We start from the raw sequence: 21,997 nt of genomic DNA on the forward strand, positions 1-21,997 counted from the left end.
TTTTCTTATTAGGTGGTATTGTGTGCAAAATTCCGGAATTAATATTAATCCTCAGGCTCTGCGATGGATCCTAACGGCTTCTTTCAATGCACCATGCAATTAAGGCAGTCTATGTTGAAAAGGTTATTTCATGCCTTATCCAAAATATGGTGTTGTACGTATTTATTAAGAAAGTAATATTAGTAATATTTACATTTTTTTGAGATTTACTTGATAAACTGAAACATTAAGTGTCACCCGCGGGCCTCATTTATGTTTTCTCATAGTCGACAAATTACGAAATGTTACGAAACTAATTTCATTTTGATAACCTTGTACTATTCCTCTACACTAAGTTTTTACAATTAAATTAGTAAACATCAAAAGCTCATGCACCCAACGCCTAATCAGAGAGATATTGATTTCATTTATCTAAGTTTTGGAGGATGCTTACGACTGGGAAGAAATGTTGAACTGTTGGTGCTTTCTCAGTCTAACAGGGTTGAAACGGCTATGCCAAACTCCTGACCGTTTCACTTTTGTTAGACTAAAAAGCCACAGCAGTTCAGTAGTATTGTTTCAATGATGGTTTTGAAACAAAACGTAAAACTTATAATAGTTTTGCTGTGGAATGATTTTACTCGTGGCTAACCATGAGTTTACTATTTCATTAATCAATCAGGTGCCTCAAAAACTCACGTTTCGGGCTTCAATGAGTTTGCTTCAAGCACTTAGTAAGTAGCTGAAAGGGGGTTTGAGGAGTTTACGTCGTAATTCAGAGGAAGCGATAGAGATCTACCACAACCATCCATACAAAAAATATAACTGTTCATACATGAGGTGTTTGGATTCTATACTTAGGAGATTTGACAAACACCCATTTTAGAGTAATTTAAAGTAAGCACGTTAACTGCGAACAATACTCGCCGCTAGCCAGGATCACGGCATATGGCGGCGTTGCATGAACTACGAATTGTACCAAGTATGTAAATAAATCGATACAGTATGAACCCAATTTTGTCAGCCCCACAAACGTTTTGCTCTCATTAACTTACGGTCAAACTTTAACTAATTCAATCATGTTCATCACTAAACTACTGCTTGAAAATCTATTTAGATATTTAAGGAGAACAAAAAATGTGTCCCCGAAACAGGCTGACAAAATCAATTAACTGATGTATAGGGACAATGGAAATTCGCGGCAAAATTTCTTAAATTTCGCGGGCCACTTTTGTGAATTTCGCGGCGATTTCGCGGCCTCATATTTTTGACCGTTTTGTTAAAGAAAACTGCAATTTTGCATGCCAAATAGATAATTTATTTGATTTAGTGAGGCGTAATCATCACTTCTTCGAAAATATAACAAATTTGTTGAAAACTCTAGAAAGAAATGCATATTTAAAAAGCCGTAAATTTTTATTGTGCGGATACGGAATCGTGATGAACATTACACTGTAAAAAGTTACCAGCCATTTATGATTTAAAATTTGAAATAGATGGAAATTTGAAGGGTATTTTAGGAATTTCATAAAATTTCGCGGGGTTTCCTAAATTTCGCAATGGTAGCCCAATTTCGCGGATTTCGCGGCTTCTGCGAAATCGCGAATTTCCATTGTCCCTACTGATGTATAATGAAGCGGATAAAACACGGCAGGCTTCGGTGGGCTGGGTACGTAGCTCGTATGCCAGAAAAATGACAAACTTATACCATATTAGCAGAGAACCAGGAAGGATCCGTTGGCTTCGTGGTAGGGGGCGCACGTGGGCCTTTTAGGTCTTCCTCAACTGCATTTTGCGGCCCTAAGGGGCTCCAAAATCTCAGGGCGACTGGAAGCGATTGATCCAGGACTAAGACCAGTGGAAACGATTACTTCAATCGGCGTAGACTCACCATTACGAGTTGTAGGCTATCAAGTATCAATTTGTTAAATTATTCGCATGTTGTTGTCAAAGCATCATAAATGTTTCAGTATCTACATTGCATCCATAATAAGTATTAAACATAATTGATAATATTCACTATGAAAGTTGTTGATATTGAAAATGATTTTCAGGCATCTGAAATCAAATATTTAGATATCTCAAACATAAATTATGTTTATGTCAATAAATTATCTTAATAAATTATCTCAATAAATTATGTTCCATCACGTTTTATGGGGAGATTTTAGTTTTCTTGTACACAGACGTCAGTATTGCGACCACATGGTGGTTACGTCAAAACGTTCTTTTGAATTTACTGACATGTTTTAGAACAAACACATTTTTTTAATAATTGGAGCATATGCTATACATGGTGTAGGATATGTTAAGCTAAAAAAGTGGATTTTGACCTATGTGGCGTTTACGTCACCTATGCGAATATGGGCAGTGTATATGAACCTTATGCTTTTAATATGTGGTCCACATTCGGCTCATTCGTGATGCTTAACAGATCTGATGGTCATGTCGATCGTACACCACTCAATTGATGGTACCAGATCGACTGGACCCGTACAATATCAACTTTCAATAACTTTCTATGTAGAGTGATTCCTTCCATAAGAACCGTGGCCATTTGAGTGTTTTCAAAAGGAGCTACAGTAGAGTTTAAGGAAAGCCTACTGGGTTCTGACGGTTTTCAAACCGTTTTGATGAATTTCAGGCAGGGGTTTCATCGGGCTTCAGTAGAATTAAAGAGAAGTTCACGATATCTCGGGGGGTTTCCTGATGTGTATCAAAGCGTTTGAGGGAGCTTTAGAAGTCTTCAGAAACTTTGAAGGACGTCTACCGGGGTTCAAGGCGTTTTAAGCCAGGTTTTAAACCATTTCAGTGTATTTTAGGGGATTCTGGGGGATTTCAGGGGGTTTAGGAGAACTTCTGTAGAGTTTTAAGTGAAGCCTACGGGGGTTTCAGTGCAATTTCCTGAGCTGTTTCAAGGCGTTCGAGTGCGTTTCAGAGGATTTTAGAGAGCTGCCATAGACCTTTTTTTGTCTACGAGGTCTTAGGGAGATTTTCTTTAGGGTTTTGAGGCGTTACAAGGCATTTTGAGAGATTTCTGAGGGCTTCAGGAGACTTAAGTAGAGTAGACGGAAAGGCGACACAGGTTGGTTCAGGTGACTTCAGTAGTATTTCTGAGAAGTGTACAGAGGTCTCATGGGGTTTTCTAGGAGGTTTCAAGACGTTTCCAGAGATTCAGTGGGATTTCAGGTGGTTTCTGGGGGTATTTACTGAAGTGGGTTAACAGGAGTTTCAAGGCGTTTCGGGACGTTCCAAGGGATTTCAGGAACTAAACTATTTACCTCCTGTCATTAATATGCCCAAGCCTGTCCAAAGCAACAGTACATAATCAATCGATTCTGGAGTATTTTTCTTTAATCAGACAAGATAAACATTCATTACCAAGCTTTTTTTTCACAACTTATGCTTTATGCTTGAATATATTTCATTATTGTATTAACATATTTGAAATCCTTCCATATGCGTCCTCTACTAACGAGATCCAATCTCTTTCCAGGTTTATTGAATTTGGCCGGGGCAAAAGCATTCCGCTGACCCCCGAGTACTCAAATTCCGAACTCTCCAAAGAACTATCGAACGCAGGTCGTGTAATCGTGGAAAAGTCTATCAGAAAACTGCAACGGGGAGAGTCCTACGACCTCAGTCAATCGTTTGACGACAAAAAGTTTGTTATCGACAAGAACGGCAAGATTTTCGAACGGAAGAAGAAGGGCCGCCTGTACAGTCTAGGTGGAAACGATCCGCCGCGGAAGTGTAATCGCGGCCGGCTGGACCGGCTCAAGACCGTCGGCACGTTCGACATCACCAACGAAATCTCGCGGCTTAGCCAGAAGACCATGAACATGAACGAACGCATCATCGGTAACCAACTGTTTGCCCAGACCGTTGACGAGGTCGCTACCACTGTCATCGGTAGTTCCACCGGAGGTATCTGTGCCGGATTGGTCCCATGTATAGCTACGGCTGCCTTCGGAGCCACTCTGACCAATCCTGGCACCGATACGGCCGACAGCGCACAGCGCTTACAACAACAACAACCCTTCAGTACCGCAATACGACCAGGTAACGGTCCGACGCTACTGAAGCAAAACACCGAAGTCATCCACCTGTCACCTCATCATCATCTACCACCCAATCATCCACTGGTGCTGCAGCAACAGCAGCAACAGCAACTGAAAGCCGCCAAAAGCCGAAGCCTAAGTACGGGTTCCTACATTACTAAAGAATCGAGTGTTCATTCTAGCATAGAGAAGATAATCAAATCCAATAGCAATTCCGAGTTGAACGAGAACGCGCAAAAGACGATCGACACAATTCCGAAGAACAAATCCTTAGAAGATAGTAGAACTATGAAGCTCAACCAGTCACACTCACCGATGCGTAAACCGATTCTGCGCAAGTCCAAGAAGATCATCCGTACCGATTCGGAGTTCCTCAAGGGCAACATCTACGAGAAGGAGTCGAGCCTATCGAGCTCACAGTACACACCGACGCACGAAGCGAAACGCCGCGAATTCGCCGAGTACCGCAGCAGCAATCCATCCTCGGAGACGCACAAATCGACCGACGAAAGTTCGAAAAACATTTCAACGGACGAAATCGACACGGTATTCTCCGACACCATGGAGCTGGAACAAATGGAAGCCGACTACAAGATGCATTTGAAGAACAACCTGCAACGAGAATACAAAAGCGACAGCGATACCCTAGACGAGGTGGGGAAGAAACAACCAGACTACAACACGTGGAAGAACCAAAGCTACGAGAATACGTTTGACATCTTTGAAGAGAAAGAACAGGAACCGGAAGAGAGTGGGAGTTCTTCGAAAGAGCAAACGAAAACCGAAGAAGATTCGAACAAAGAGAAAGAAAGGTCGAGGAGTACGGAAACTAGCATTACGCGAAAATCCAGCGAGACGGATCTGAAATCCAAACGAAGTGCAGACCGGCCGACGGAGCTAGAGCTGGGAACCTCGTCGGACGGTAGCAAGCACCCCTCGGTGGATGGTTCCTTCGGTCACATCTTCGAGAAAAACCTCGGCCGTTTCAAGAAGATGAACAAACTGCTAAAGTGTAAGCGTTTCAGCACTTCGGCTCTGTACGATAAGAAAAGTAAACCGAACTTCAAGGAAACCATTTTCTTTGAAGGTAAAACCTCTCCCGCGAAAACAACCACGACGGAGCCCACCGGGCGATCGCCGGTCAAGTCCTATCACTCGCAATCCAAAGTGTCAATCACCTCTTCCAAGTCTTCCCTCTTCGGCACGAAGAAAAGTAACGTGTTCAACCTCAAGGGAAAGAAGTTTCTGTTCCCCACTAGCCAGAATGCCACCAGTAATGGCAATGCGAAAACCTCCCCGAACAAGTCCAAGTCCAACAACGAGATAAGCTACTTCAGGACCAAGTCCACCAAGGGTTCGAAGAAGTCGCTGAAGAACAATAGTACGGCGTGCCTGAATCTGGAGACCACGTGTACGTCGCCGCTGTCGGAAGCTTTCTACAACACGACCGGCAGCGTACGGCTCAGTGCCATGGAGCTGTACGAGAAATTTTGTTCGCAGGATTTCAGCGGTCTGTACAAGCACGAAGCGTTGCGAGGTGATCAAGCAGATGGACAGGATGGAGCGCACTCCGGACAGTACGATCCGAACAGGAGTTTGGGGGCGATACGGAAGTACAAACGAAGGAATTTCAAGCTGCTGAGACAGAAAAGCGAACCGAAGTTCTCGTTCCGGACGGACACGTTGTATGAGAACGAGGATAGTTATGACGACACGTGCTATCCGGACGAGGAACAGAAAGACGAGTACGAGGAGGTGGAAGATTACAACCAGTTTCTGTATGATGAGCAGTATTACGAGGAAGATATCGAAAATCTTAGCATAGAGAATATTTACTATCGGGGGAATCTGGTGCGGGAGGATGGCACCGTGGTGGAAGCGTACCAGTACCACGAGGAAGTGATGGAAGATGAAGAGGAAACGGAGGAAGAAGAGGAGGAGGAAGAGGAAGAAGAAGGAGAAGAGGAGGAAGAGGTTGAAGAGGAAGATGAGGAAGAACAGTGTGAAGGAGGGATAGCGATAGTTGATGGAAATTTACAACCACCGCAAATCGATATGGCAACATCGATGGATTCCGACTGTGATGAGATCTACTTGATGCCTCAGAATGAGTCAAAGAAGTTGATCATCCATGATTTCTTGTTCCACCACAGTAACAATGAGTTCGATAACGTCGATGATGAGTATGAAGTGTCGGAGGAAGACCTGGAAGCAATAGACACGGGTAAAGATCAGGATACGCTGACAATTTATAAGATATGCTCCAAGGAGAGCATTTTAAGCTCAAAAGGTGATTTGGACAATATCGGATTGAGTTCATCACTTGATCCGTATTTCCTGAAATCTGATTGTCTGACGGCGCTGGAACGAACCGCCTCGTTAGAGCTGCTGAGTAACTCTAGTGGAACGTTGAATAAATCTACTTTGACGGATTATGCATTTGACACGGTTAAGAATGCCAACTTAGACAGTTGTAGCACGTCGAGGCTGAGTTTATCGCTGAAGAGTGAAATCTTCGAAGAAACACTTGCGAATGGAGCCAACGACGGATCAGGAGAGATCAAGCAGATCAAGAACTGGAACATTGAGGATTTTACGCTGACTCCGGAAGGATCGTTTTCGGACGAAACCATGGATGAGCTGTTGAAAACTCACTTGGCGGAAGAAACGGACAGGAGAACTCCAACTGATCTTCAAGATACGGAGGCACCCAATCCGGAATTGGTCCCCAATCAATCGACAAGCGAATACACAATAATTGATCTGGACGAGGAACCGTACATGATGGATCCAACGATATCGGATTTTACCAACGAAATCACCAAGGAGTTTGATCTGCTGTTCTCACGGGCTGAAACGGAGTCACGAGCCGCTAGCTACTCCGGAAGTCCGGTGTACGACGAAGAAGATGCCGTAGAAGAAGAAGAAGAACAAAGCGATGACCAGAAGGTTGTGCAACTGGTGCAGCTGGACGTACGGCCACCTGTGATCGAATTGCCCACTCGCTACTCCATGCAGAAACTGGAACCCATCAACCTGGACGCCGAAGAGATCCAGATAACCAGACATACCGAGGACCAACTCAAAACGCAACACGATAGTGCCAAAGTAGAACCTGTAGTAGATAACAACAACAAGTGTAGTAAAGTAGATAAACACAAAGCAGCTGCTCCGGAGTCGAATCTCCGACCGACGGGAACGGGCGGTGATCGTCTGCGGAAGGCTCGTAGTCAATCCCTGGGTAACCTTAAGAACAAAACCAAATGTTTTCCATTATAGAAGTTAAGAAACGCTGTAATTAGTCGACTAGCTGTATAGGGAATGGGGACAGGTCGTCGGTTTGTGTTTCTGTTTCTAATCCGCGACTCGCCATTGATTGTTTTGGTTCGACGTTGATGTGTTAGAGAGTGTGGTGGATAACTGTATTTGCGGGAGAAATATTCGCGCAGGAAATGTTAGGAGAAATTTATTCTAGAAGTCACGTTGCAACAAAAGTTGGGTTTTCTTCTGGGCTGGCTGTTTTTGCGGTTATTTTGCATGGTTTTCAATCGAAACTTCACATTTGTTCTTGTTATTGTTTAGCCTTAAAGCAAATGTTTACCGCCATTTTGAATTTTTCACAAAATAAGATTTTTTATATCCTTACACCATTTTCTGTCACTTCGAGACCATCAGCGTCATGCAATGTTTTAAATTAAAAAGAAAATGCTGCTAAATACATAAAATGCATTTCTGACACAAATTACAAAAACTCTACAAAATCGAATAAAGAGGGTGTCGTACACCACACAAAACGAAAAATAAATAAGTTACGGGTTTGGCCGTCGGAATTGAGTTTTTAAAAAAAGAAAACAGAACTTTACACTAACGCGATTGAATACCGAATGACTTTATTTCCTAGCTAAGCTTTCATGAAACCTATACCTGTTCTGATGACCTAGTATATCCACAGTCCACTTTGCAGCGTTTGCATTTCCGGGGCCGGGGTCCGTCTGTTGCTACGTCGTCGTCGCCGTCGTCGTCGTCGTCGTCTTGGGCACCTGCCATGCTGATGATTGATTTTATGGTGGCGTGGACTTAGCCGATGTGAACGGATGGGGACTTTGGTTGATTGTTAAATTTGATGATAGTGGCAGGTTTCTGGTAGATGGTGTCTTCTGTAACTACTCCCCCTTTATTGAACTGGCATCACTGTTCTGACACCGTTACGTGAATTCAGTCAGGCAGCGAGCGTTACCTTTTGTTTTGTATAACGTTATTAATAAAGTTACTACGCAATTTCTGAATCGGTCGTGTCGTGTTTTTATTCCGCCGAATTCCGATATATTCCGGGTTGATTAATACTCTGCGAACCGTCCGCCCACAGGTTATGGGCCCAGAGTAATCGTCGCGTAGGAAATTCCGGTCGAAGTGTCGTTTTTTCAGGAAAATCGAACGGAAAAAGTTTCGTCGTTGATCGCCGGTGTGTGCTAGCAGCCGAAAAACAAAATGGCTGAACAGGCACGATTTCCATTTCCAAAATTGAATAACCACAATTTCCAAACGTGGAAATTCAAGATGGAGATGATGCTCGTCCGAGACGAGTTATGGTACGTCATCGATGAGGCTGAGCAGGTTCCAACAGCGGCGGCAGCTTTAGCGCAGTGGAACAAAGACGACCGGAAGGCTCGCGCTACAATTTGTTTGTGCCTTGAGGACGCCCAATTGAGTTTGGTATGGGCTGCGAATACAGCCAAAGATGTGTGGACTGCACTCAAAAAGTACCACGATAAAACATCCGACGTGTACCTACTCAAGAAGTTGACGAAGCTCGAATTGACCGACGACGGCGATATGGAAGATCACCTGCAAACGTTCAGCGACCTGGTGCAAAGGATTGCAGACGTGGGGGATGAATTACCAGCGAAATTGCAAGTAGCGATGTTGCTATGCTCTCTCCCTGACTCCTACGACCCGCTGACGACTGCGTTGGAGCAACGGCCTAGTGACGAACTGACGTTGGATTTGGTAAAATCCAAATTATTGGCAGAAGCGGAGAAGCGGAAGGAACGGTCCGGAGCTGCTGCTTCGAGCGGCGGTAAAGCGCTGAAAGTTGGTCATCGTCGTTTCCGCGGTGGAGGTGGTGGCGATGTCAGCAACAAGGACTCGCGGGTTTGTTTCTATTGCAAACAACCTGGCCACCTAAAACGAAATTGCCGTCAGTTTTTGAAGGAGTGCAACAAGGTGGAAAACTCGAGCCAATCGAAAAAGGAGGATAAACCCAAGGCCAAGGCAAGTCAAGCTCAAACCGTATCGGATGGACCATTGGCGTGGATGGTCGGCTATGGCGAGCCGGCGGATTGGTACGTAGACAGCGGTGCAACTCGACACATGACGGGAAACAGGAGATTCTTCTCGAAGCTAGAGGAGGCAAAGTTTGCCAGCGTTATCTTAGCGGACGGTGAAAAGTCAGAAGTTCGTGGCGTTGGCGAAGGTAGGTTCCATGTGATCGATGGCAACGGAGAAGCGGTCGAAGTCATGCTGAACGACGTCCTTTTCGTTCCCGGAGTGACGAGCGGGCTGATCTCCGTTAGTGCGCTTAGCAAGAAAGGTTTTGGTGTTGTTTTCAACGGCAGTGGATGTGAGATTCGTCGACCGAATGGTGAGGTTGTAGCAGTTGCGGGTTGCCATGGCAATATGTATCGATTGCATACACCTGAGAAGGCGATGGCAAGTATTCAGCCGTCACATACACCAAATTGTTTGCACACGTGGCACAGACGGTTGGGGCACCGCGACCCCGAGGTTGTGCGGTCTATTGCCAAGGACGGACTAGCGGATGGAATGAAGGTGATCGACTGTAATGTGCGTGCGGTATGCCAATGCTGCATCAAAGGGAAGATGGCACGGAAGCCGTTTCCGAAACAGTGCGACAGAGGATCCAAGGCGATATTGGATGTGGTTCACATGGATTTATCCGGACCGATGACAAGTACTCCCAGCGGAAACAGGTATTTTCTGTCGATAGTCGACGATTATTCTCGAATGTCCTTCACGTACCTACTGCGGAAAAAGTCGGACGCGGCGGTCAAGATCCGGGATTTTGTAGCTTTCTGTAAGACGCAGGTCGGCAAAACTCCACGTGTACTGCAATCAGACGGCGGTGAAGAGTTCGTCGGTAACGAGTTGCAGCGGTTCCTGAGAAGCGAAGGGATTGTATGTCAGTTTTCGGCCCCGTACTCGCCACAACAAAACGGCGTGGCCGAAAGGAGAAATCGCTATCTCAAAGAAATGACAATGTGTCTTTTGCTGGAGGGAGGCCTGGACGAAAAATACTGGGGTGAGGCGGTGCTCACGTCGACCTACGTGCAAAACCGCCTACCGTCGCGTTCTATTGGAATGAGCCCCTTCGAGCGTTGGTATGGGAGAAAGCCATCTTTCAAACATTTCCGGATTTTCGGTAGTGATGCGTGGGTGCAAATACCAGCGGAGCGCAGGAAGAAGATGACACCGAAGGCGCGGCTTTTGACTTTTGTTGGTTATTCCAATCAACATAAAGCCTATCGGTTTCTCGATAAAACTACCGGCCGCATTACGATAAGTCGCGATGCGAAATTTCTTGAGGATACGGAGATGGACCGGAAAATTGGATGCGATGAACGGATTGGACAACGGGAAGAACAAGAAACAATTGTCGAGCTGCCAGCACTGCCAAAGTCCGACGAGGTTTCGATCGCCGAAGAAGAGGAAGAGGATTTTATTGGCTACGAGAGTGCTGAAGAACTGTTCGTTGGAGACCAGGAAGAAGTTGTGTTCGATGAGGTAGATCGTGGAGATCCAAACGGCGAAAATGGACGAGTTTTGCCTCGACGAGCGAACAGAGGTGTGTTGCCCCCTAGGATGAACGACTACGTTGTAGGTAGAGCAGCTGTCGCTTTGGATGAGCCGACGACCTACGAAGAGGCCGTTGGTTCCGAGGAAAAGGAGAAATGGATTAAAGCAATGAGTGAGGAGTACCAGTCGCTAATCGATAATGACACCTGGGAGCTTGTGGATCCGCCTACCGATCGGAACATCATTGGCAGCAGGTGGGTGTTTAAGCGCAAGCTGAATGCAGATGGCAAAGTGGACCGCTTCAAGGCGCGACTTGTCGCGCAAGGCTTTGCCCAGCGAGTTGGTGTTGATTTCGACGACAGCTTTGCCCCTGTTGCTATGCATTCAACTTTCCGTTTGCTGCTGACTGTTGCTGGGTACCGCAAAATGCAAGTAAAACACCTGGATGTGAAATCAGCATACCTATATGGTACACTGGAGGAGGAAGTATTTATGCGTCAGCCGCCGGGGTTCGCCGTACCACACAAGGAGCAGCAAGTGTGCCGCCTGCGGAAATCTATTTACGGACTGAAACAGGCTGCTAGAACGTGGCACAGAACGATAACGGATATACTTCTGAAGATGGGATTTCTACAGTGCAAGGCAGACTCGTGTCTTTACCGCAAAAAGTGTGCAGGAGGAGAGTGGATGTATATTCTTTTGTACGTTGACGATTTTTTGGTAGTCTGCAAACAAGAAAGTCACATCAATGAGGTGGAGATGGAACTTCAAAAGAAGCTGAAGATCACGAAGCTTGGAGACGTGTCCTGTTTCCTTGGTATACGCGTCGATAAGGATCAGGAAGGATTCTACAATCTCAGCCAAGCTGTTTTCATCAAGAAGGTTGCAGGAAGCTTCGGACTCAACAATGCAAAAGGATCAAAATTCCCAATGGATACTGGATATTTCAAGATCAGGCTGGACAGCAAACCGTTACCAAACAATGCTGAATATCAACGATTGATTGGAAGCCTTTTGTACATAGCGACTCACAGCCGGCCTGATATCGCTGCATGCGTGGGTATTTTAAGTCGTAAAGTCAGTTCGCCTACTTTGGTCGATTGGACCGAAGCAAGAAGAGTTGTGCGTTATTTGCTGCGAACCATTGACTACGGCTTAAGACTTGGGGCATCTGGAGCGGAGTTCAAGCTGGTTGGTTACTGCGATTCGGACTGGGCCGGTGACAGCACCGACCGCAAATCGTGCAGCGGATATCTGTATCGCATAGGAGGAGCTACAGTAAGCTGGATAAGTCGCAAGCAGAGCTGCGTTGCAAGAGTTGGACGAGAAGCTGGTGCAAGCTACTACAGTTTACGAAGATAACCGCAGTTGTTTGGATTTCGTTGCATTAGATCATCAAAAGAAACGGTCCAAACATATTGACATTCGGTATCACTATACGAGAGACGTCTGTGCTACCGGAATGATTGATCTACAATTATGTACTTCAGAGGACATGATAGCGGACATTCTCACCAAGCCGCTCGGAGCTGAACGAGTGAGGAAGTTCGCTGCTATGATGGGCCTGGTTCCCATTCCAGGCCGAGATGGTTGAATTCCCGAGGAGGAGTATTGAACTGGCATCACTGTTCTGACACCGTTACGTGAATTCAGTCAGGCAGCGAGCGTTACCTTTTGTTTTGTATAACGTTATTAATAAAGTTACTACGCAATTTCTGAATCGGTCATGTCGTGTTTTTATTCCGCCGAATTCCGATATATTCCGGGTTGATTAATACTCTGCGAACCGTCCGCCCACACCCTTCAAGACCGATTCGTCTCGAGTCGGTTATGGTGTATTCTTTCCGAGTGCTTGCGTTTCTGGATGTGAAATACAGCTGTTTCTTGATTTCTGTTCCTCTTCTCTGGATATTGATGTAGATGAGTATGGTGATGGCTATTGCTGAAATGATACTCAGAGTTGCTAGACCTACGCAAGTGTAGGTATGGGATATGCTCTTAATCTCGAGGCTTGAGATTTGTTTGCGACTATGTAGATGAAGTTCGTGTAGCATTTCAAATGTTATGTTTGGTTCTAAACTGTGCTGCTCTATTTTTACTCCATCCAATGGTATAACTGTCTGTGGTGGTTTAAAGTGATAAACGGTATTGCTGTAGGTGACATTGTCGAGCGTCACTGAGCAATTTGAGATATAAATGAGGAATGTACCTTTCAGAATTCGGTCAGAAAGGTTACAGTCTGTAGACAATCTTGTTCGTGATGAATTTTTCACGATGATGTGGTTCTCTGTGAGCCTCTTAATTATTCCAACATTACTGTTGTGCTGTACAAAAGGGCAATTACCTGCTAGTCCTCTGAGTATTTTGGAAAAGCATTCATCGTTTGAGACGTCGAGTAGATTGTCCTTGTTGCACATCGTATTCAGTCCAATGGTGTGACATTCTTTCCTGAGAAGGAACGTCTTATTTTGTCCGATGAGAGCGGTTGTGAAGGGCAGTTTGATGATTTTTCCGGCAATGGGTAAGGGCTCCATCAGGATTCGGTTGAAGGTAGTGGACTCTAACTGTGGAATAAAGATTATGAAGTACAATTTACGATCCCTAAAAACTGATCTAATTCCTAATAAATCATACACTTGTTCAAAACTTTGGAAGGTGACGTTATACTTCTCCAGGTTTTCTTTAATGAGGCTCAATTCTGATTTGTCTAATATGTTTCTGGAAATGACATTAAGGTTTGCTAGGTGAGTTGTTTCAAAGATGGCTTCTAACTCCTTTTCTATTTGGTCTAACTGATAAGTTGTTTTAAAAGTTTGTATAAGGAATGACACGTTATTGATTCCTGTTCTATTGTTCAGCCCCTGCTTGATTTTGATGAGTTCTCTAGTTATTAATGATTGTTGAGCATTAAAGGTATTTGTCATTTTGTTAATCTGATTCTCTATCTTCTTATTTATTCTAACCTGTAGATTGTTCTGTTCTATTAAACTGTTGTCCTTAACCTTCAAATTAGAAATTTCTCGATTAATTTGCAAGAGATCGTGATCATCTAGGTTTCCAGTTATTATCTTTATGCCTGATCCTAAAAGATTGAATGCGCCTCGTTTTGTTCTCTTGTGGGGCAATAGATCGTTATACAGTTTCGAGATGCTATTATATTTGGTGGATAGTAGAACGGTAAGATCGTGGAAGGTGTCGAGGTGTCTGAGTCCTTGTATGATCGTGTCCACGTTAGTTAGTAGTTTCTGGTACTGGTCAAGATCTATTTCATGGTACAGTCTGTCTTGTCCTTTGGTGATGAAGCATTGTCCTGATGTGATCGTCAGTAGTCCGGGATTCGTTGAAAGGTCTTGAATGTTAATTGTGTGTGCTAGCGTACTGGCTGTACATAACAGGCCAATCAATAGGAGTGTGGTTGATTCCATGGTTGCCTAAAATAGAAAGATACGTTATTCTGGAATTCTTTTTATGTTAGTTTTGTGTAATCTGCGGTTCATGTCATCTATGAATGTCTTTGTATTATCATTTTTAACATGAACCTCAGAGTATTTTTCGGCTGTTTTGTTTTTAATTCCTTGAATTTTATGGAAAACTTTTTGGTTTTCTTGTAGCTTGGGTTCGTTTTCCCGGTGTTTATTTCTTTGATGTAAGTTTGATTTTTGTGTTTTTTTCAACTCAAGAGTTACTTCATCGTAAAGTTTGTTCCTTTTCTCGATTATCTCATCGATATCGAGAGGTCTAGTGTCTTGATCTTTAATGCCGAAGTATATTTCTCTTGGTTTGAGTTTAGTGGCCGAATGTATGGTTTCGTTGTACTGTGTGCAAGCTATCATAAACTGTTCTTTCTGGGAAAGATCATCGTGACGACCTTTGATGCACCTAAAAATCTCCGCTAACGTCGAATGGAATCTTTCGACTATTCCATTCGTTTCACTGTGGTTTGACGGCGTAAAGTACATCTGGATGCCTAGATCATCCATAAGTCCTCTAACCTCGATAGATTTCAAGGCAGGCTCGTTGTCGCAGACAATTAGTTGGGGTTTTCCATGCATGCTAAAGAATTTTAAGATGGCTTTACGGATGTCTTGGATTGTTCTTGATTTTACGGGTATGATCGTTCCAAATCTAGACAGTTTGTCTACGATTGACACAAACATGTCTGGTTGTGCGATGAAGATGTTCAAATGAATTATCTCTAATGGTCGTTTTGGTATGGGAGTTTCTCCCAGTATTACATGGTACGGTTTTCTTTCGTATTTATTTTTGTTACAAATTTCGCATAATTTGATGAATTGTCGAATTTTTACTTTCATTCTTGGGAAGAAATATTTCCGTGATATTTGTTTGTGATTTTCCCAAATTCCTCTGTGTGAGGCTTCATGTATTTTTTTGAATAATCAAGTTCTGGTCTTCCGGAATTTTTAGATCTTGTAGCATTATTTGAGAAATTCTTATTTTGAGATTTTTATTGTGTTCAAAATGGTTTTTATACACAGTCTGTAAACTCATGATAAGTTCTTCAGGGCAGTGTAAGCAATTGATTTTTGACGGGTTGCAATAGTCTTTCAAGATACGTAAAATTAGTCCCATTCCGAAATGGATCCGAGTGATGGTTCGTCTGAAAACTCTTGGAAATATTTCTTCTATTTTGTCTTCATCTATTTCGCCAATTTTGAGAATAATCTGATTAGAGAAATAGTTGACAGGCTTTAATGTCATTGGAATATATTCGCTATCATCTGTATCGGCTGAGTGTCTGGAAATATGTGAAGAGCTATCGTCGCTCTCCGTTTCAGTTTCGCCTTCATTGACGTTGATTTCGTGAGGTATACGAGACAGTGCATCGGCAACTACATTCTGTTTGCCGGGCTTATACTTCACTTCAAAATCGAATTCACGAAGGTCTATCATCCATTTTAGAACTTTATTGTTGGGATTTTTAAGGTGTAGCCCATATGTTAATGGCTTATGATCGGTATACAATACAAATTTTCTGCCAAAAATATATGGTCGGAAGTATTTGCAACCCCAATGTATTGCAAGCAATTCCTTTTCGATGGCTGGTAAGTGTTCTTCGGATTTCGAGAGTGTTCGGGACGCGTATGCAATCGGCTTATCACTACCAACAATTCCTTGCGACAGGACGGCACCAATAGCATGATTTGATGCGTCTGTAGTTACAATGAACTGTTGTGTGAAATCTGGGTATTGTAAAATGTTGCTGCTGGTTAGAATGTTTTTGAATTTTTCAAAGGCTTCGACGAACTCCTTCGTATGTTGGATACTCTCTCCTTTTCTGAAACAGTTTGTTAATGGTTTTGCGATTTTCGCAAAATCCTTAATAAACTTCCTATAATATCCTAACACGCCAAGAAATCCTCGTAGTTCTTTTTCAGTTTTTGGAAGAGGCCATTTTTGAATTGCTTCAATTTTAGCCGGGTTTGGCTTAACACCCTCTGGAGTGATGATATGTCCTAAGAAACCTACTTCTTTCTTAAGGAACTCACACTTGTCAAGTTGCACCTTCATATTATATTTGTGTAAACACTCGAAAATTTTCGCAAGATTCTCTATATGTTCTTGCAAGCTCGTCGAAAACACTATGATGTCGTCCATGTACACTAGACATCGGACTCCTATGTGTTCTCTTAAAATATTGTCCATCACTCTTTGGAAGGTTGATGGAGCGTTTCTTAGCCCAAATGGCATCCTCACAAACTCGTAGTGTCCATGCTCGACACTAAAAGCTGTTTTGGGAATGTCTTGGTTTCTAACCTCAATCTGGTGGAATCCAGATGCGAGATCTAACGTAGAGAAGTACATGCATCTACCTAATTTATCCAATATATCTGATATATTAGGTATGGGATAGCGATCTTCCACAGTCTTGTCATTCAATTTCCTGTAATCGATGACAAGCCTCCATTTCTGCTTTCCCGATGCGTCAAGTTTTTTTGGCACCACCCAAACAGGTGATGACCATGGACTGTCGGAATGTCTTATTATTCCTTGTTCAAGCATTTCTAGAATTTGTCTTTGCACCTCTTCTTTGTGACAGAAGGGGTATCTGTAAGACTTGGAGTACACTGGATTATCATCTTTTGTTTTAATATTATGTTTTATTGCACTCGTAAATGTTAGTGGTTGCTTTTCCTGATGAAAAATACTTTCGTATTTTCCTATGACTTGTAGCAGTTTTGACCTCTCTTCTTCGTTTAAATGTTCTAGCCGAAGATGTTTGGTTAACTTGCTTCTATTATTCCGATCTACTAGTATTGCTGATGTTTTCAGTTCGAAATTATTTGCTTCTGCGAAAAGGGGTCTGTTAGGATTCAATTTAACTGGTGAGTTAGAAGTGTTGGAGGCGATGATCGTCGCTTTATTATCTTTTGCTGTGTAGAGCCCGGGCAAGACAACTACATCTTCCGTTAATGGAAAACAATCTTCTACAAAGAAATCACCGTCACTTGCAGTTGTTGGTAATTCGATTAGTGTTTGTTCATTTGCATTGATTTGTACCGAAAAGGATTCTGGGTACAATCGTTTCATGGGAATGGTTTCGTCCGGAAATTGTAGTAAATTTGAAGCTGTAATAATATTGGCTTGTAGTTGGGTTAAGGTTTCATATCCTATTAACCCGTCGAGAAAAGCGTGACATTTAAACAGAAAGAATTTGATTGGTGGTTTATGTTTGAATGGTGAAAAATAAATTGATTGCTGAATTTTATGCACACCTGTTACGTTTTTCACTATCGAAGGTGTTTCGTGAATCGTTATTGTTTTATCTTTTATCACGGAAGGATTCAAATAATTTTTATTGGCTCCGGTATCAATGAGGAGCTTTAGTTTCCCAAAAATTGTTGCTATTTCGACGTACCTATGGTATGAAATTGTGCGATTCTATGTTTCTGATTTGTTTTCTGAATCCCTCGAAAAATTTATTTCGTCGCCTGAGGTTTCTTCTTTTGAACATATGGCTTTGGTTGAATCTGGTTGGTTTTCTTGGGGTTCTTCGTATTCTTGATAATAATCATCACAACCATAATACTCGTAGTAATCTTCGGGAGCATAAGGATAATATGAGTAATCGTGCTCTAAGTTTGTTAATTCTTCTACTACAAATCTCGGGGGTTGAGTTTGTTGGAACGGTTGTTGCGAAAATGGGTTTCCGAAGTGTCTGTGTGGCATTGGTGTAAAAGGTTGTCGCGGGCCCATCGGAGGGTTCCCAAAAGGTCGAAACGGAGCTTGATTTCTGAATGGTGGCCGAATAGGTGGTCTATTCGCATAGTTTACGTTCATGCTTCTAATTGAACTATCAACTTCCATAGGAGAAGGTTTCATTCTTTGTGAATTTGGAGCGTGTGGCCTATACGCTGGGTTTCTAAACGGGATATTGGGAGCGTAAAAGTTTTGTTGCCTTGGAGGCAACGGCAAGAAGTTTCGGTAAGGCATTCTTTGTATCGCGTAACCAGGATTCGCCGGAGGTAAGAACGGATTTTTACCAAGTTTTTGAGGAACGTCTTTCGTTAATCCTGCTTTACTCAAAAAGTTTTGTTCTTCCATACAAGCGTCAAACGCTTCCTTTAATGTGTGCGGTTTGCGAGCTCTGATGTTTCCCCCTATCGGCTCTTTTAAACCCGCTAGGAACACTTGAAGGGCGTTGTCGTTGTACGTTTTGCCTTTCTCGTACACTAAGTGTACTGGAAAGGCTATATGTTCACTCCAAAAATGACTTTTTGATAGAAGGCCCGGAGGGTCGAGTCACATATACCAATCGACTCAGCTCGACGAATTGAGGTGATGTCTGTGTGTATGTATGTGTGTGTGTATGTATGTGTGTGTGTATGTGTGTATGTGTGTGTACAAAAAAAACTCACATCACTTTTTGGCAGTAAACCTGAACCGATTTTAATGACCGACGGTTCATTCGATGGGGAATCTGGCCCCATTGTTTCCTATTGAAAATGGTTTGGATCGGTCCAGCCGTTCCGGAGTTATGGCCATTTAGGTGTTCCGGATCGGTACCCCAGGAAGGGGCCAGATATGAAAACGCTACAAACCCATCCATGCGACACATCAAACTACGGCATTTTCGATAACTTGATGAACGGTAAGCAGAAAAATGGTCTCAGACCATATCTGAACCGGTAGTGTCCCGGAACCGGTTCCGGGTGTCCCGCCGGAAGTGGCCAAACATAAAAGTGCATTAAACCCATGCATGCGGCATATCAAACCGCAGCTTTTTCGATACCCTGATGAACAGTAAGAAGGAATACATTCTCAGACCATATTGGAACCGGTAGTATTCCGGAACCGGTTCCAGATGTCCCGCTGGAGGTGGCCAAGTTAACCAAACCCATGCATGCGACATATCAAATAGTGGCTTTTTTGACATCCTGATGAAAGGTAAACAGGAAAATATTCTCAGACCATATTTGAACCGGTTGTGTTCCGGAACCGGATCCAGGCTAGGTTCCAGGTGTCCCGCCGGAAGTGGCCAAATATGAAATTGAACTAAAACCATGCATGCGAATATCAAACCGCGACTTTTTCGATAACCTGATGAACAGTATGCAGGAAAGCATTCTCAGAATATATCGGAACCAGTAGTGTTCCGGAACCGGTTCCAGATGTCCCGCCAGAGGTGGCCAAGTTTAAAAGTTAACCAAACCCATACATGCGACATATCAAATAGTGGCTTTTTTGATATCCTGATGAACAGTCAGCAGGAAAATATTCTCAGACCATATGTATCTGAACCGGTAGTGATCCGGAACCGGTTCCGGGTGTCCCGCCGGAAATGGCCAAACAAAAAAGTGAACCAAACCCATGCGACAAATCAAAAAGTGGATTTTTAGGTATCTTGATTGGCAAAAAAAAGTTTCCGGCCATATTTGGAGCAACCGGTAGTATTCCTCACTGTTTAAGGGTGCCCCATCGGAAGTGATCAAATGTAAAGGAGAACCAACCCCATAAATAGCTGTTTTGGTAACCTGATGAGCGGTTAACAAGAGAAACAATCGTAGACCACACTTTGGAAAACCAATACTGTGCCGAAACCGGTTCCAGGTGCTCCGCCGGAAGTGGTCAAATGTAGAACGGAACCAAACGCATGCACACCGCGCATTAAATATCGGCTTTTTCGATGACGCGCAGAACGGTCAGCAAGAAAAGTCTCAGGCCACTTTAAGACTACCGGTAGTGTACCGGAACCACTTTCGAGTGTCTCGCCGGAACTGGCGAAATGCACAAATAAGTGTTTGACAGTACATCAAATAGCAGCTTTTTTGAATACACGATGATCGATTCGTAAGAACATAGCCTCAGACCATATTTTGGACAACCGGTAGTGTCCCGAAACCAGTTCTGGGTGTCCCACTGGAAGTGGTCAAATGTAAAAGTGATCTATACCCACCCATGCATGAGATAAATCAAATCGTGTTTTTTTTTGGGTAACCTAATTAACGTTAGCAATGAAATAGTCTCAGACTATATTTGGGAGACCCGGTGTGCTCCGGAACCTGTTCCGTTACCGCATCATAAGTAACCAAATGTACCATGCAACATATTACATCACGGCTTTTTGAATAACCCGAGGAACGGTTAACTAGAAAATAGGCTCACACCACATTACAGACTACCGGTAGGGTTGCACAACCAGCGTTTGGTGCTTCGCTGGAACTACGAAAGTAAATAAAGTCAATGCAAGCGATAAATATGTGTAAGAGAATAAAATCTTACAAATCAAACCCACATGCAAACAGACGTCGCACTATACTCACTAACTATCGCTCTTGTTTTCAACGGTCAATAAGATATGGCCCAAATGTTCAGAAAAAAATTTTGTGATCTGTGATTGTGTAAAGCGTTATAGCTTAGCTTGTTAGTATCGTCTTGATATTGATCAGCCTCCAGTGTTAGTGAAGGTGCTCAACAAAGTGCTCAAGCAGTCAACTGAGAAGTCTGTTATTTTTCAGCCCTGCTTATACGTTTAACATAACGTCGGACTATGTGCAATCAATAAGTTTTAAGTCAATTCAAAGATGTCTTTGATAAAATGCTTGCTTTTCTATAAAAATATTCGGATTCAGAAACACTTTGACTTACGTTGTCGGAAAGATTGTGAGAACATGTTCGACGAGAAAGGCACTATCACCACTAGGTGGATTAATTTGGGTTTTTATTCTGTCGGTTCGCACTGCGAGATTGTCGATCGAAATGTTGGCATGGTTGACGAGCAAGGAGAGGAGGTGTTGAACTCTCCCGTAGAAATCTTCTATTGAGCTGTTCTGGTGTGCCATGAACAGTTCTCTTGTAAGGGTGGTGGCATCCCTTTTATCATTATAATGTGCGATTAAGTTGGCCTTAATGGCCTTCCAATCCAATGCTGTACCGTATACCTCAAGTACGGTATCCGCATCGCCGACAATTTTGTTCCGTATCGCTTGGACCCACACGTTATGATAACGTGTGTTCTCCAAAGCGTCAATAAATGGCATAATGTTATCCACACTGCGCAGAAATGAATGCAGTTTAACGGGATTCCCGTCGAAAGGTTGTAAAATATTTATCCCTTGAGGGGTTTGAAGAGTTTTAACAATCTTTTCGGCGTTAGCCATCATTTGTTCTTGCTGAGCAAGAGCTTCTTCGTTCTGTTCAGTCATTTTTAATTACTATCACTCACTATTACACTATTAGTACACTTTTAAACACTTTTTTATCACTTTTCTTAGATCTATTACTTACGGTTTTCTTCCCGATGTTCTTTCGGGGATCCTGTATTCGTATCAGTGTCCTAAGCAGGGGTATCTACGGTGATCCTCCGGAGAAACTCTGCGCCGCCGCTGATTCTTTTCACTTTTGCACTATATCAATCCTACCGACACTGTGCCAGTTATTGAGCCGGAATTGAGTTTTTAAAAAAAGAAAACAGAACTTTACACTAACGCGATTGAATACCGAATGACTTTATTTCCTAGCTAAGCTTTCATGAAACCTATACCTGTTCTGATGACCTAGTATATCCACAGTCCACTTTGCAGCGTTTGCATTTCCGGGGCCGGGGTCCGTCTGTTGCTACGTCGTCGTCGCCGTCGTCGTCGTCGTCGTCTTGGGCACCTGCCATGCTGATGATTGATTTTATG

General features: G+C 43.2%; 1 protein-coding gene across 5 annotated transcripts in view; it reads left to right on the plus strand.

Moving 5' to 3' along the window:
• Positions 1–8,451, plus strand: part of LOC109420026 (receptor-type tyrosine-protein phosphatase kappa) — a 651,236-nt gene extending 642,785 nt beyond the window's left edge. For 4 of the 5 annotated variants that reach the window (XR_009997479.1, XR_009997481.1, XR_009997480.1 and 1 more), the window contains one exon: positions 3,476–3,803. Coding sequence is in view for 1 of the 5 variants with exons in the window: in XM_029853291.2 (XP_029709151.2) it covers positions 3,816–7,319 (3,504 nt within the window). In the remaining 4 variants the exon portion in view is untranslated. Of the gene's footprint in view, positions 1–3,475 lie in introns of all 5 variants that reach the window. The other variant, XM_029853291.2, reaches the window with a different exon arrangement.
• Positions 8,452–21,997: the final 13,546 nt, after the last annotated feature.

This window comes from Aedes albopictus, chromosome 2 (assembly GCF_035046485.1).
Source record: "Aedes albopictus strain Foshan chromosome 2, AalbF5, whole genome shotgun sequence".
NCBI lineage: Eukaryota > Metazoa > Arthropoda > Insecta > Diptera > Culicidae > Aedes > Aedes albopictus.